Below are 11,210 nucleotides of genomic sequence, written 5' to 3'. Positions count from 1 at the left end.
TTTCTTTCTTTCTTTCTTTCTTTCTTTCTTTCTTTCTTTCTTTCTTTCTTTCTTTCTTTCTTTCTTTCTTTCTTTCTTTCTTTCTTTCTTTCTTTTTCCCCAGCAGTCAAATGCTGACTCCTAACCAACAGCCACATCAACATCTATATCCCCTTTATTTTTTTTTATGTTTTCTTTTTTCTTTCTTTTCTTGATTAATTTTTTTCTTTTCTTCTATGTTTTCTTTCTATTTCCCCCTTTGTTTTTATTTTCATTTTATTTTTCCTTTTATTTTCTCCTATTTTTCCCTTTATTTTTTTCCATTTTTTTTAATTTTTCTATTTGGATTATAATCCTTTTCTTGTTTTTCTTTGTTTTTCATTTTCTACTTTTCCCGTTTTGTTATTATTTATTTTTATTTTATTCTTTCCAGTGTTTTATTTTGGTTTTCTTTTAGTTATTTTTTAAATTCTTTTTCAGGTTTGTTATTTCCTTTTAATTTTATATTATTCTTATTTTTTAATTCCTTTTATTTTTATTATTTTTGTCTTTTTTATGTCATTTTGTTATTTTTGGGGATATTTTTTGTTTTTATTTAGATGTGTATTTTCTATTGTTTCTGTTCTTTCCTTTTTTATTCTTTTTATTTTTCCTGATTTTTATTTCTTTTTCTATGGGTTTTTTTTATTTGTTTGGTTCTGCAATTTAAAAAGAAATAGATTCCAGCTTTGACATTTTTCCTTTATTTTCACATATATATATATAATATATATATAATAATAAAAAAGAACTTGCAAGTATCAGACAAAACCTTCTGAGAATTTACACAGAAAACAACAAAAATATATATATAAACCAAAGCTTTTGCTTCCACAAGACTTCTAGCTCACAAGGACGGCTCATCCATTTAGTCCAGGACTTGTTGGCCTGGCTGCTGCACGGCTCCTGCTTGGCAGCAGAGGCTGCTGAGCGGGCGCAACCAGGACGTTGCTCCCCGTGCCAGACTAAGCCCAGGCCCTGAGCTGAAGAGCTGGAGGAAAAGATGAGTGCAGGGGCAGAGCGGCGCGAGCAGTACGTGGCTGGGAGGCTGCAGTGCTAGCGGGGAGGATGTGTCGAAGACTTTATGACGTTATTTGGGACTAGCAGTGGCACCAACTGAGGCACCGCCGCATAAGCTCAGAGCAGACTGCCTGGCCTCTTCCCTTCTCCCCCTGGTTCCTGTCCCACTGACATGGCTGTGGAGCCAGGGGTGCCACTGAGGCACAAAAAAAACACACCATGTTTATTAGGAGGTGGGAGGTCTGATAGTTGGCAGCACAAGAAAACCTGAGCTGTGACACAATAGTCCAGAACTAGATGGGGCTCTGGCACCCACTGCTGCTTGTAGCCATAATGATACCTAACGATTATCAAATTCCTGAGGCTGTAGGGAAAGGGAACCCCCCCCCAACTCACTAAGCAAGGTTCCCTCAACTCTAAACCAGACCTTAAAGGGCACCGTTGGCATGTGTTCAAGAGCTCTGATGCCCCATTCTCCTCCTGTCCTTCCAGCAGGACTACATCTACCTCATAAGGAGCGCCCTACCGGCACAGGACTGCCCGCACACATGGGGCTAAACCCCTGGACACAAACAGCTCAAAGGGAAAAAAACAAAGACCCAACAGTGCTGTGTTCTCAAGGCAGTCTGGCAAACCCTACTTAACAGCCACTGCTCGCACACCTCACTCTACTTACCTGCACACTGCTACATCTAAGGTGACCAAGATGTCTCACGGGAGCTCTGAGCACAAGCACTACTTAGCCACCTTTTCTGAGCAAGTTCAGGCTAAAATGCATCAAAAACTTTCCCACTCTTCTGGGAAGAACAAGCTTCCTGATAAAGGCTCACATCCTTGCAGCAGGTAGCTCTATGGGTTATTTCTGTCCAACATCACCTATGACTTGGCTGCTGTAGTAAGTGAGTCCACGTATGCTGCTGCTAAGTCAGGAGGTGATGCCAAGTCAGACAGGGAGGATGGTGCTCCACGCATTGTGGGCTCAGTGCTGCGCGGTGGGAAATGTCTCTGGCTGCGCACCCAAAGCGCTGGAGCGGTGTGGGACAGGGGAATCCAAGAGCAGGAAAGGGCTGAAGGAAGAAAGCACTGAGCAGATTCTCCTCACTAGGTTCTCAGATCGATGTATTTCTCGCTCTTTGGTGCGCAGATTAAAAAAAAAAAAAAAAAAAAAAAAAGAGAGAGAGAGGGAAACATAAAAGAAGGCAGTTAAAGGTGAGGAGGAGGAGGATCTCTACAGCAGCTGTCTGTGTGACACGTAGCAGTGCTACAGAGAAAGACACCAGCCCTAGGCCCTATGCCAACAGGGCATAATATAATAATATAAATATAATAATATAATATGCCCCAGGGAAAAGGGCAGCAAGTGAGGGACCCGTACCAGGAAGTGGGGAATTTCTTGTCTTAAGGCCCGTACAAGAGCAGCTGGCTCAGGTGCTGCATCCTAGGGCTCAGCAGGACACACTAGTGGGGGAAGCCTGGGCACGGCGACAGTGAAGCGTTGATGCCAAAAGCACCAGTACAGCCCATTCTTGCAACACCCGCTCTGCTCTTGTGCTGGCCAGCTAATACTCCTGCAACTCCCCTCCCGGCTGGCCGATCTCAAGCACTGCTGATGGATGATGAATGCCCATGCAGGGTTGGGAGTGCTGGGACGGGAGCTGGCAGAGAGGAGAAAGGCTTTACCTGGACACATCCCCTCCGTGCTCCTCAGCTCGGCACCTACCCGCGGAGCAGCCCCAGCCCTGGCCAAGGGCAGTGCACGTCGCTCTGTCCTACCTGGTCAGCGGCAGGTCTCTTCTCACCGTTGGCGCCCTGCAGGAGCCCCGCCTCTTCGGAAAGTTTATCTGACTTAACTTCAACTACAATCTTGTCTTTACGCGCCTCTGGCCTGGTGCTAGGGGAGGGAGGTGATAGTTTTGAGACATGTTCGAGATACCAAGGAGGGCACAGGGCCAGCTGAGCGAGGCCAAACCCTGTGGCTCCATCTCAGGGATGCTCTGGAGCCGAGGGAATGGGGCTCCTGCATGGGGGAAATTCAGGTGACCCAGCCCTCAGCTGCTCTACCACTTTGCTCTTCTCCTCATTGCCTCCCTGCAAGGAAGGGGAGAGTCATGCAGATCTCCAGGCTGTGAGAAGCTCCAAGTGCTGCTGAGGCCCCAGCAAGTGTCCCACCCGCAAAGCGCTGCCCTGCTGCCTCCCCTCCTTGAGCTGGGCACTGGTAGGTGTGATGAGATGGGAAGCACAAGCGATGACGACCACCTCCAGACCCAGGAATGGCTAGCAGGGGGAGAGGCAGTGCTTACATGTCCTGTTTGCCCGCTCGGCCGCATGGAATCTTGCCCTTCTTGTGCAAGAAGTAGATGACAGACCCCAGGACAGCCACCACGAGAATGCAGACAATGATGGCCACGATGATCACACCTTTGCTCTCTGGCACCTTGTGATCTGAACACCACAGAAAGCAGTAGGTGGTTAAACGTGTCCTGCCCCCCAAAAAGCACCACAAGGGCTCCTGGGCTCTGCTCCTGCCCCAGCTCCCTGCAGATTGCAGATAGAGGCACGGAGCTGCTCTGCTCATGCATGTCATGCTTTACTTGCTGCTTCTGCCCGCCCCCCGCCACCATGTGCTTGGGGCACGGCTCACAGGGACTTCTGGCAAGACATCATGCCTTTTGCTTCCTAGCCAGATGCCTGGGCTTCAGGAAGCCACATACGCTCGCCCTACCAAGCTACAGAGTGAAGAGGCAACTTGTATTTTGCTGTGTAAACAAGCAGAGACAGAGGCTCCATTTCCCACTCTGGCGAGCAGAGAGAGGAGAGAAATGGCATGTGCAGCATCAGACAAAGCTCTGTCCCCTGGCAAGGCATGGGCGTGAGTCCTGCTTGTGGCAATGTTTTCTGCCAGAGGCCACATGCACCCGTCAGTGCGGACTCTGACCTTTCCTGATGCTCTCCACTGGCAGGGAGGAAGGGAAAGAGAACCGCTCAGCTGAGCCACGATGCGGTGGCTCCTCTGCAGAGGCTGCTAGTCCATATCCAGGCCCCCGCGAGCAGGTGGGCAAGGGGAAGAGCCCAAGACTCACCCAGCAGCTGGATGTGCTTCTCACTGGTGCCCAGGGCGTTGGTGACCCTGCACATGGCTCCTGCCTGCAGCAGGTTGTGGTCCACACGCACCGTCAAGTTGCTGGCAATATGCTGGTTCTCCATGTACTCGTGAGTCTGCAGCACAGGGGAAGCAGCAGAGGAGTCAGTGCCCGGTGCAACACACGTGCCCTTGGAGCAGCCGTGACCGAGAGCGAGCTCTCACCGTCCCATTGATGTTCCACTGCACGGAGGGCCGGGGGAAAGCGATCGCCTTGCAGGTCAGGTTCACCACCTCATCCTGCCGCACATAGAGCGGCGAGCTGATGGACACGATTCGTGGCTTCCCTGTGGAGAGGGCACATCAGCATCCACGGCTCTCAAGGGTTACAAGGATTGAACCCAGGGTTTGCACACCGCTGCATTCACTAGCTCTTACCTTGGACAGCTACAGCCACCTGCTTGCTCTTCTCCAGCCCCGGCACTTTGTGTGCAGTCACCTTGCAGCTGAAATTGCTGGAGGTTTCAAAGGTGAGGTTGCTCAGCAAAAGCTGTTTTCCTTCTGCAACTATCTTGCCCTGAGGAGGAAAGACCCATGACACTCCAACTATGATCAATTAGCCCCAACTACAGCCCTTTAGTGTCCCCTTCCTGAGGCTCTGCAGGCATCTCAGGGACACTCAGCTCCCGCTCTGTGCACAGCAAAGGAGCTTGCAAGCACAGAATCTCTCTGAAATGCCATAGCGGCAAACACATAGATCTCGTCCAAGCAGGATCTCATCCTTGCCCTCTTAGGAAGGGTGGACCAAGCACATAGCTCCAGACAACTCGGAGTTAAAATAGGGTTGCCAAGCCCAGCCCTGCAGTGCCTAAAGGTCTGCTCACCTTTGCATCCCTCCAGTGGAAGTCGAGGGCTAGAGGGCTATTGGCACTGCAGCTCAGCCTCACGCTGTCCCCTTCCCAAAGGGGTGAAGATGGCTCCATCTTCACGCTGACCCCTTCGATATCTAGGGGAGGGATGGAGGTGGTATTAAGAGTAAGCAGAAGGGCTGGGGGACACATCCTGAGACGTGCAGCATCCCACGCCCCAAAGACTTACAATTCACAACAAGCTCCACGTCTTTCTCCAGCTGTTCCATATCATCCAGATCAAGGGCCTGGCACTTGTACAGGCCACTGCTGCTCTTGTTGACATCATGTAGGTTCAGTACCCCACTGTTGGCATCTGCTAGTGATGATAGGTCCTGCCAGTTGTCCTCCAACTGCAAGTGTGGGCAAGAAAACATTGCTGTTATCCCCACACAGGCATCCTGCATCCCAAGATCTGCACCTCGCTCTGGGTTGGGGACAAGGAACACCAGGATGCAAGATGTCCATGAAGAGCAGAGGGCCCTGCTGCTCCTCCAGTCTCACCTCTCTCTTGTAGAAGCTGAACATGGGAGCTGGGTTCCCATCAGCCTTGCACACCAGCTGCACATTGTCGCCCTCCTTCACGAGTGTCGGGGACGGCAGGACCAGCAGCGTCACGTGCTCCGCGGGGTCTGGGAGAGCAGGGAGTAGGGTGGGAGCTCCGGGGGCACCAGGCGCTGCTGCAGCCTGGCCCCGGCCCTCCAGCCCTGGACTCACAGAAGACGTTGACGCTGACGTTCTGCGACTCCATGACGCGCTGCTGCCCCGGCAGCCAGTAGTGCACAGCGCAGTGGAAGAGGGAGTTGCGGTCCTCGCGTGTGACAGAGGCAAAGAGGCTGCTGCTCACTGTGTAGAGCCAGCTGGACTCGCGGGTCACCGTCTCCGAGATTTTCACCTCTGCAAGAGAAGGAGCGGCTGTGCCCAGAGCAAAGAGGGGCCAGGAAGAGATCCCACAGGCCACGAGGCTCCAGCCAGACCCCTGCTAGCAACAGCAACCAGACCCTCTCTCCTCTGTGCACCACCAGCAGGCAGCTTGGGCAGCTGCAATCCCCCCAACTCCGACTCACTGTTCTCCTCCATGTGTAGCTGTTCCCTGTTCTTGTACCAGGTGATGTTGGGCGGTGGAAAGCTGTTCCTGCTCACACACGTGGCAATCTGTGAAGGCACAGAGGGCTGTGGGCATGGGGAAGCTACTGGGTTCCCTGGCCTGGGGAGGAGGCCGAGGGGAGCAAAGGGGAGGCCCTGCTCTCACCCTGATCGGGGCCTCTCCTCACCTGCGGGAGGTCTCTGCTTTTTACGGAGACGCCACCTTTGTTGGCCGTGATCTCCGGGGCCTCGGGAGCTTCTGCAAAGAGCAGCCACCCCGCAAGCATTAGGCAGGCCGGGACCGCCCTGTGGGCAGCAGGTCGCTCTTGCCCCGATACTCACTGTATACATGGAGCTCGGTGCGGTTCTCGCCGGCACCATGGTCATCTGCCTCCACCTGGCAGACGATGGGCCTGGCATCCTGCACCGTGACACGGCTAATGGAGAGGGAGTTGTCCCGGCCCACTGAGAGCCGTCCCTTGTAGCTGGTGTTGTCCTCGAGGAGTTCACCAGGCAGCACTGAGCACAGCTTCACCTTGCTGTGCCGCTCCACCTGCATGGACCAAGACAGGGATGAGCGGGGGCCTGTCCGAGAGCTCCCGCCTTGCTGCTATTGCCCCCGCTCTGACCAGCTGCTCTCCCCCCTTGCCAGCCAGCTGGGCACTCACGTAGAACCAGTTGATGATGCTGTAGGAAACATTTCCAGGGATGGAGAAGTTGCACTCGATCCGGGCAGTTTCCCCCAGCTCCACCTCGACCACGGGCGGCATGGACACCTCCACCTTGCCAGCAGCAACTGTGAGGCAGAGGCCGTCAGAGGGCTGGGGGAGTGCAAGGAAGCCCCCCATGCACCCATCCCAAGCCACTGCCCCGGAGCAGCATCCCTGGGATGTTGCTGGTCCTGGAGAGCTCCGGGGTTTGGGGAAGGGGCTGGCTGCTGGAGGCTGACGCCTCAGCACACGGGCTGCGCCTTCCTGCAGCCCGGGACCCAAACCGTGACATCAGCCTGCGCAGCCCCCGCAGCAGCCTGCGAGCCCGGGCACGAAAGAGACGCTGTGTTCCCTGACGGCAAGATGGGACACGTGAGGCAGCAGCAGAGGAGGGCTGGCCCGGGTTGGCTGAGCCCTTCCCTCCTGCCAAGCTAAGGTAGCATGAACGAGGCCAAAGCTACCACATCCTACCAGGACCCCTGCCCTCGCCGTTCCCTAGCTCAGGACCCCCCAAGCCAGGTGGGAACCGAGAGGCCAGGAGCGCAGGTTTCACCTCCTGCTGCAGCATGCCCAAGGTCACCCCTCACCGTGGCCCTGCTGCCCAGTGCAGGGTGTGGGCACGTGGCACCCACCTCTGCCATTGCAGAGCGCGCCCTGCTCGCCCCATCGGCTCCCACATCCACTCGTGCTTGCCCATCCGCTCGCTCTACTGCAGCCCTAATGGAGCACCTGGCCACACTCCAGAATGGCACAGGGACGTAATGGCTATCGATCCAGGACGGGCAACTAAGCAGCTTCCCACTGCGCCGGGCAGCAGGCAGAGGCTCGGCCTTGCCGCTGTGGAGCAGGCACTGGGAACGCCGGTGCCTCCTCCCTGGAGCGGTGGCAGTGCAAGGCACAGGGACTGCAAGGGCTGGGCTGGCGCAGGGCCACACAGGAGGGACTGGACACTCAACAACCACCACCCAGCCCAGATATGGGAACTGGGGCAAGTGGGCTGGAGGAAGCCAGCTGTGTCAACAGTGGCCCTGATAGTGCCGCTCGGTGAGAGCCGCTCTGCTTCACACGGGAGGCACAGCATGGCTTCAAAGGCACCCGACAAAGCACCTTTGGCCCAGGGTGGCTACACGGTGGCAGAGCCCCCAAACTCAATGTGCCACAGTACAGTCCCCTCACCCCGTGAGGGTAGCCCATCATCCAGCTTTAGCCTCAGTCATTTTACAGACATAGTGGAGCAAGTGCCAAACAAAGAGGGACAAGCCAAGTACTACACAGGAAAGGAGGTGCTAGAAAAACAGGTGAATGCCCAAGAGAAAAGCACCCACTGGCTCAGGAAGCTGTCCTGAGTGCATGTGGAAAAACAGTGTTTTGCAGCAGAAGCACCCCTGTACCCTGCATAAACCTGCACTGACTGCCTGGCCTCTCCCACACCCACAGACCAGGTGAATGGGGGGACAGAGGTAGGCTGTGCCCCAACCTGCTGCACCCCAACACCTCGGTGCTGCAAGGAACCAGGCCGGGCTGTGCCACTCGGAGGTTTCTGGCCCTTCTGCATAGGACCCTGAGAGGAAAGGCAAGCTGCTGTCGAGCGACCCGCTCGACACGAGCGCCCTCGTCCTAGCAGCAATTCAGCAGGGAATGTGAGCTCAGAGCTGGGGAATGGCAGGCATGCGAAGCTGGCACCGTCCCGCTGCCCATCCTGAGCCCTTTGCGGAGGGGGACTAGCAGGCAGCAGGCCCCACCCTGCCTGAGCAAGGGCCCCCATTCCCTTGGGGAGGGCTGCATTCCAGGGTGAGGGGCTCGGCCAGGTACCAGCCCTGCTGAGGTGGCCAGAGGCTGGAAGGAGCCCCACAGCTTCGCTGTAAATGCTGCTGGCTGGAGGCCACAGGGACTCACCAGGGTAGCCCTGGAGCTGGGGGTGCGCTCCCCACCCCGGGTCACAGGCTCCCCAGGATAACAGGCTCTCTGGGGGGTGACATGACTTTCCTCACTCCTGACAGAGCTACAGGGAGCCCGGGCAGGGCTGGAGACCCGTCGGCAGTGCAGGGATTGGAGCCGAGCTCCAGCTTGCACCGTGCACCCCAGGCACCTGGCACAGCTCCAGCGGGAGACCTTAGAGATCTGGAGAGTACGTCTGCAAGAAGCAAGCAGGGAAGGAAGGAGAGCCCCTGTGCCTTTCCATCTGGCTCGCGAACAGCCGGCCAGCAGCCAGGGCTTCACAAGAACAAAGATTTGCTTTTAGAGCCGGGGAAGGGGGTGGGGAGCAGCACAGCCTCTCTGCTGACTCCCGCCGAGCCGAGGTGCGCGAGGAGGCTGGCGCCCGCTCGCGGGAGTTGATGTGGAGCACGGCTGTGCCCGCCGCCCGCCCGCTGCACCAACCTGCAGCAGAGGGGCACAGCAGAGGCGGGGAGCCCCAAGCAGGATGGGATGCTGGAGGGTTCCGGGGAACAGGTTCCTCACTCAAGGAAAGCAGTCAGGGGTAGGTCATGCCTACTCGCAACACATGCACACACACCATCCTCCTCCATCCTGGCAACACCATCCTGCATCTGCACAGCTCTGCGGGCTGGGACTCCCCAGTGCCCAGCTCACTGGGCAGGATCACCTGCACCCCTTCTTCCTCACGGAGGAAGGAGAACGGGGGTACAGGGCCCCAGCTGCCTCCCTCCCAGCACAGCCCTCACTTTGGTGGTGCTACAGAAACCGAGCCAAAGCAACTTCAGCCACACTCAGTGATGTGGGAAACTGCCGCTTGGCCCTCTCCTAAGTAAGCACAGCCCCCTTCTATACCCTGACCAGCAGCAGGCAGGGCTCACAGCTCCCCAGCCAGGTGACAATAGCCATCAAGAGGACACGAACAGCCACTCAGCCAGCCATGGATCCCAGTAGAGAAGGGGCTGGGATGGCAAGGACAGCCTTTGCACTGGTTCTATCCCCTCGAAGGGCTGGTAGCCCTATTGGCATTGCCCCAGGGAGGTCAGGGCCCTCTCAGGGGACTCAGTGAGCCCCTCAGCCTGCCTGGGGACAGCTTGGCCACAGCTTCCCAAGCTCCTGGTAACCATCTAGCCTTTTGCTCCGTCTGGGCTCGCAAACACCCCATCCCGGCCAACCAATAACAGAGGCGCTCAGCACATGTGCAGCAAGGAAGGGGATCCCAGCCTGGGCTGGGGAGGTGCAAGCGGTTGCCTTTGGCTCAGCCGCTGAGCTCTCTCATGGCGCGAAAGCCTGGCCAGAGCGGGCTTCCCCTGTGGCGTGAGCCACTGTGTGCATGTGGCACAGAGGCATAAGGTGTTGGGGTAGAGGTCAGGCAGGTGGGGAGACATCAGTGCAGCAGATCTGCCCCCTGGGCAAGGGCAGGAAATATATACTCCCCCTCTCCAACACAGGGGGGAAAATAGACTGGAAAGAGGTTTAAAAAAAAAAAAAAAAGAAAGAAAAAAAAAGCGAAAAAAAAAAAAAAACCCCAGAAGAAACACGCTGCTCAGGGGCAGGGAGAGGAGTGTGGAGCGGAGAGAAACGAGCTCCTTAGAAGGAAAGGGGGGACTGCTTCCCAAGCGCCCCGAGCTCTGAAGAGCAGCCCCTCGTGGTCACCGGTTCGGCTGCTCCAGTCGCCCCGCCGCCCCGGCTGGGGCTCACTGCCGTTTCGGGGGCTGCTCGGGCCGCGCTCCGCGGGTTGTTTTACCAAACAAAGCGCAGGGGAAGGGGCCGGCCGCCCAACCGCCCGCCCGCCCGCCCGCAGCTGGGCCTCCCGAGCACGGACGCAGGTGCGCTGGGGCCGAGCGGAGCGGAGCGAACCGGGCCGAACCGGGCCGGCCCACCCGGAGAGTCCCCTCCCACGGACCCCAGCCCCACTCACCGCAGCTGAGCAGGAGGCCCCAGTGTAGGGCGAGCGCAGCCGCCCACCGCCCCCCAGCCATGCTCGCCGCCCGTGACTGAGCGGGACCCACGGGCTGACGTCAGGCAGCGGAGGAACAGAAGAAGAAGAAGAAAGAGGAGGAAGAAGGCGCCGGGGCCGCTCCAAGCCTGCCCACCGCCCGCGGCCGCTTATCACCGCCCAGCGGCAGCCGCCCCGGCGCCGCCCCGGCGCTCCTGCCGCGCCGAGCACAGCACTGCCCCCCGGGGCAGGCGGAGCGGGCCCCGGTACCGCCCCCGGCTACCTGCCCGGGACCCCCGGCGCTGGACCCCCCACGGCTGCCTCGAGGACGGTCTGGGCACAAGCAGGCGACGGGGTCCCCTGAGAAGTCCCGTCTCCCCTTCCATCTCTGCCTAGCACCGGCACTCCACCCTGATGGGCACCCTTTCCTCCTGCTCCCGGCGGCCAGGGGCACAGCAGAGGTCCACAGAGATGGTCACAGCATCTCTCGGACGGGTGCAAGGTTTCAGCTGGCG

The 11,210-nt window shown here is 57.1% G+C and overlaps 1 protein-coding gene across 2 annotated transcripts; it reads right to left on the bottom strand.

Annotated features, from left to right (window-relative positions):
• Positions 1 to 1,072: 1,072 nt before the first annotated feature.
• Positions 1,073 to 10,824, bottom strand: MCAM (melanoma cell adhesion molecule). 2 transcript variants are annotated; one of them, XM_026041044.1, is made up of 15 exons: positions 10,678 to 10,824; positions 6,780 to 6,907; positions 6,454 to 6,664; positions 6,300 to 6,370; positions 6,093 to 6,180; positions 5,743 to 5,922; positions 5,530 to 5,657; positions 5,216 to 5,378; positions 5,002 to 5,123; positions 4,556 to 4,694; positions 4,343 to 4,464; positions 4,119 to 4,254; positions 3,339 to 3,480; positions 2,812 to 2,929; positions 1,073 to 2,169 (listed from the first exon to the last, which is right to left on the bottom strand). In XM_026041044.1, exons 1-15 carry the CDS (start codon positions 10,736 to 10,738, stop codon positions 2,140 to 2,142), a joined length of 1,839 nt encoding a protein of 612 aa, XP_025896829.1. In that variant the 5' UTR covers positions 10,739 to 10,824; the 3' UTR covers positions 1,073 to 2,139. The 2 variants fall into 2 exon arrangements, with proteins under 2 accessions (XP_025896829.1, XP_025896830.1); XM_026041045.1 differs by lacking the exon at positions 2,812 to 2,929.
• Positions 10,825 to 11,210: the final 386 nt, after the last annotated feature.

Source organism: Nothoprocta perdicaria, unplaced genomic scaffold (genome assembly GCF_003342845.1).
Source record: "Nothoprocta perdicaria isolate Ctin4 unplaced genomic scaffold, notPer1 scaffold_275, whole genome shotgun sequence".
Classification (NCBI taxonomy): domain Eukaryota; kingdom Metazoa; phylum Chordata; class Aves; order Tinamiformes; family Tinamidae; genus Nothoprocta; species Nothoprocta perdicaria.
Note: the sequence above shows the minus strand (reverse complement) of the source record. Positions and strands in the feature narration are given on the sequence as shown.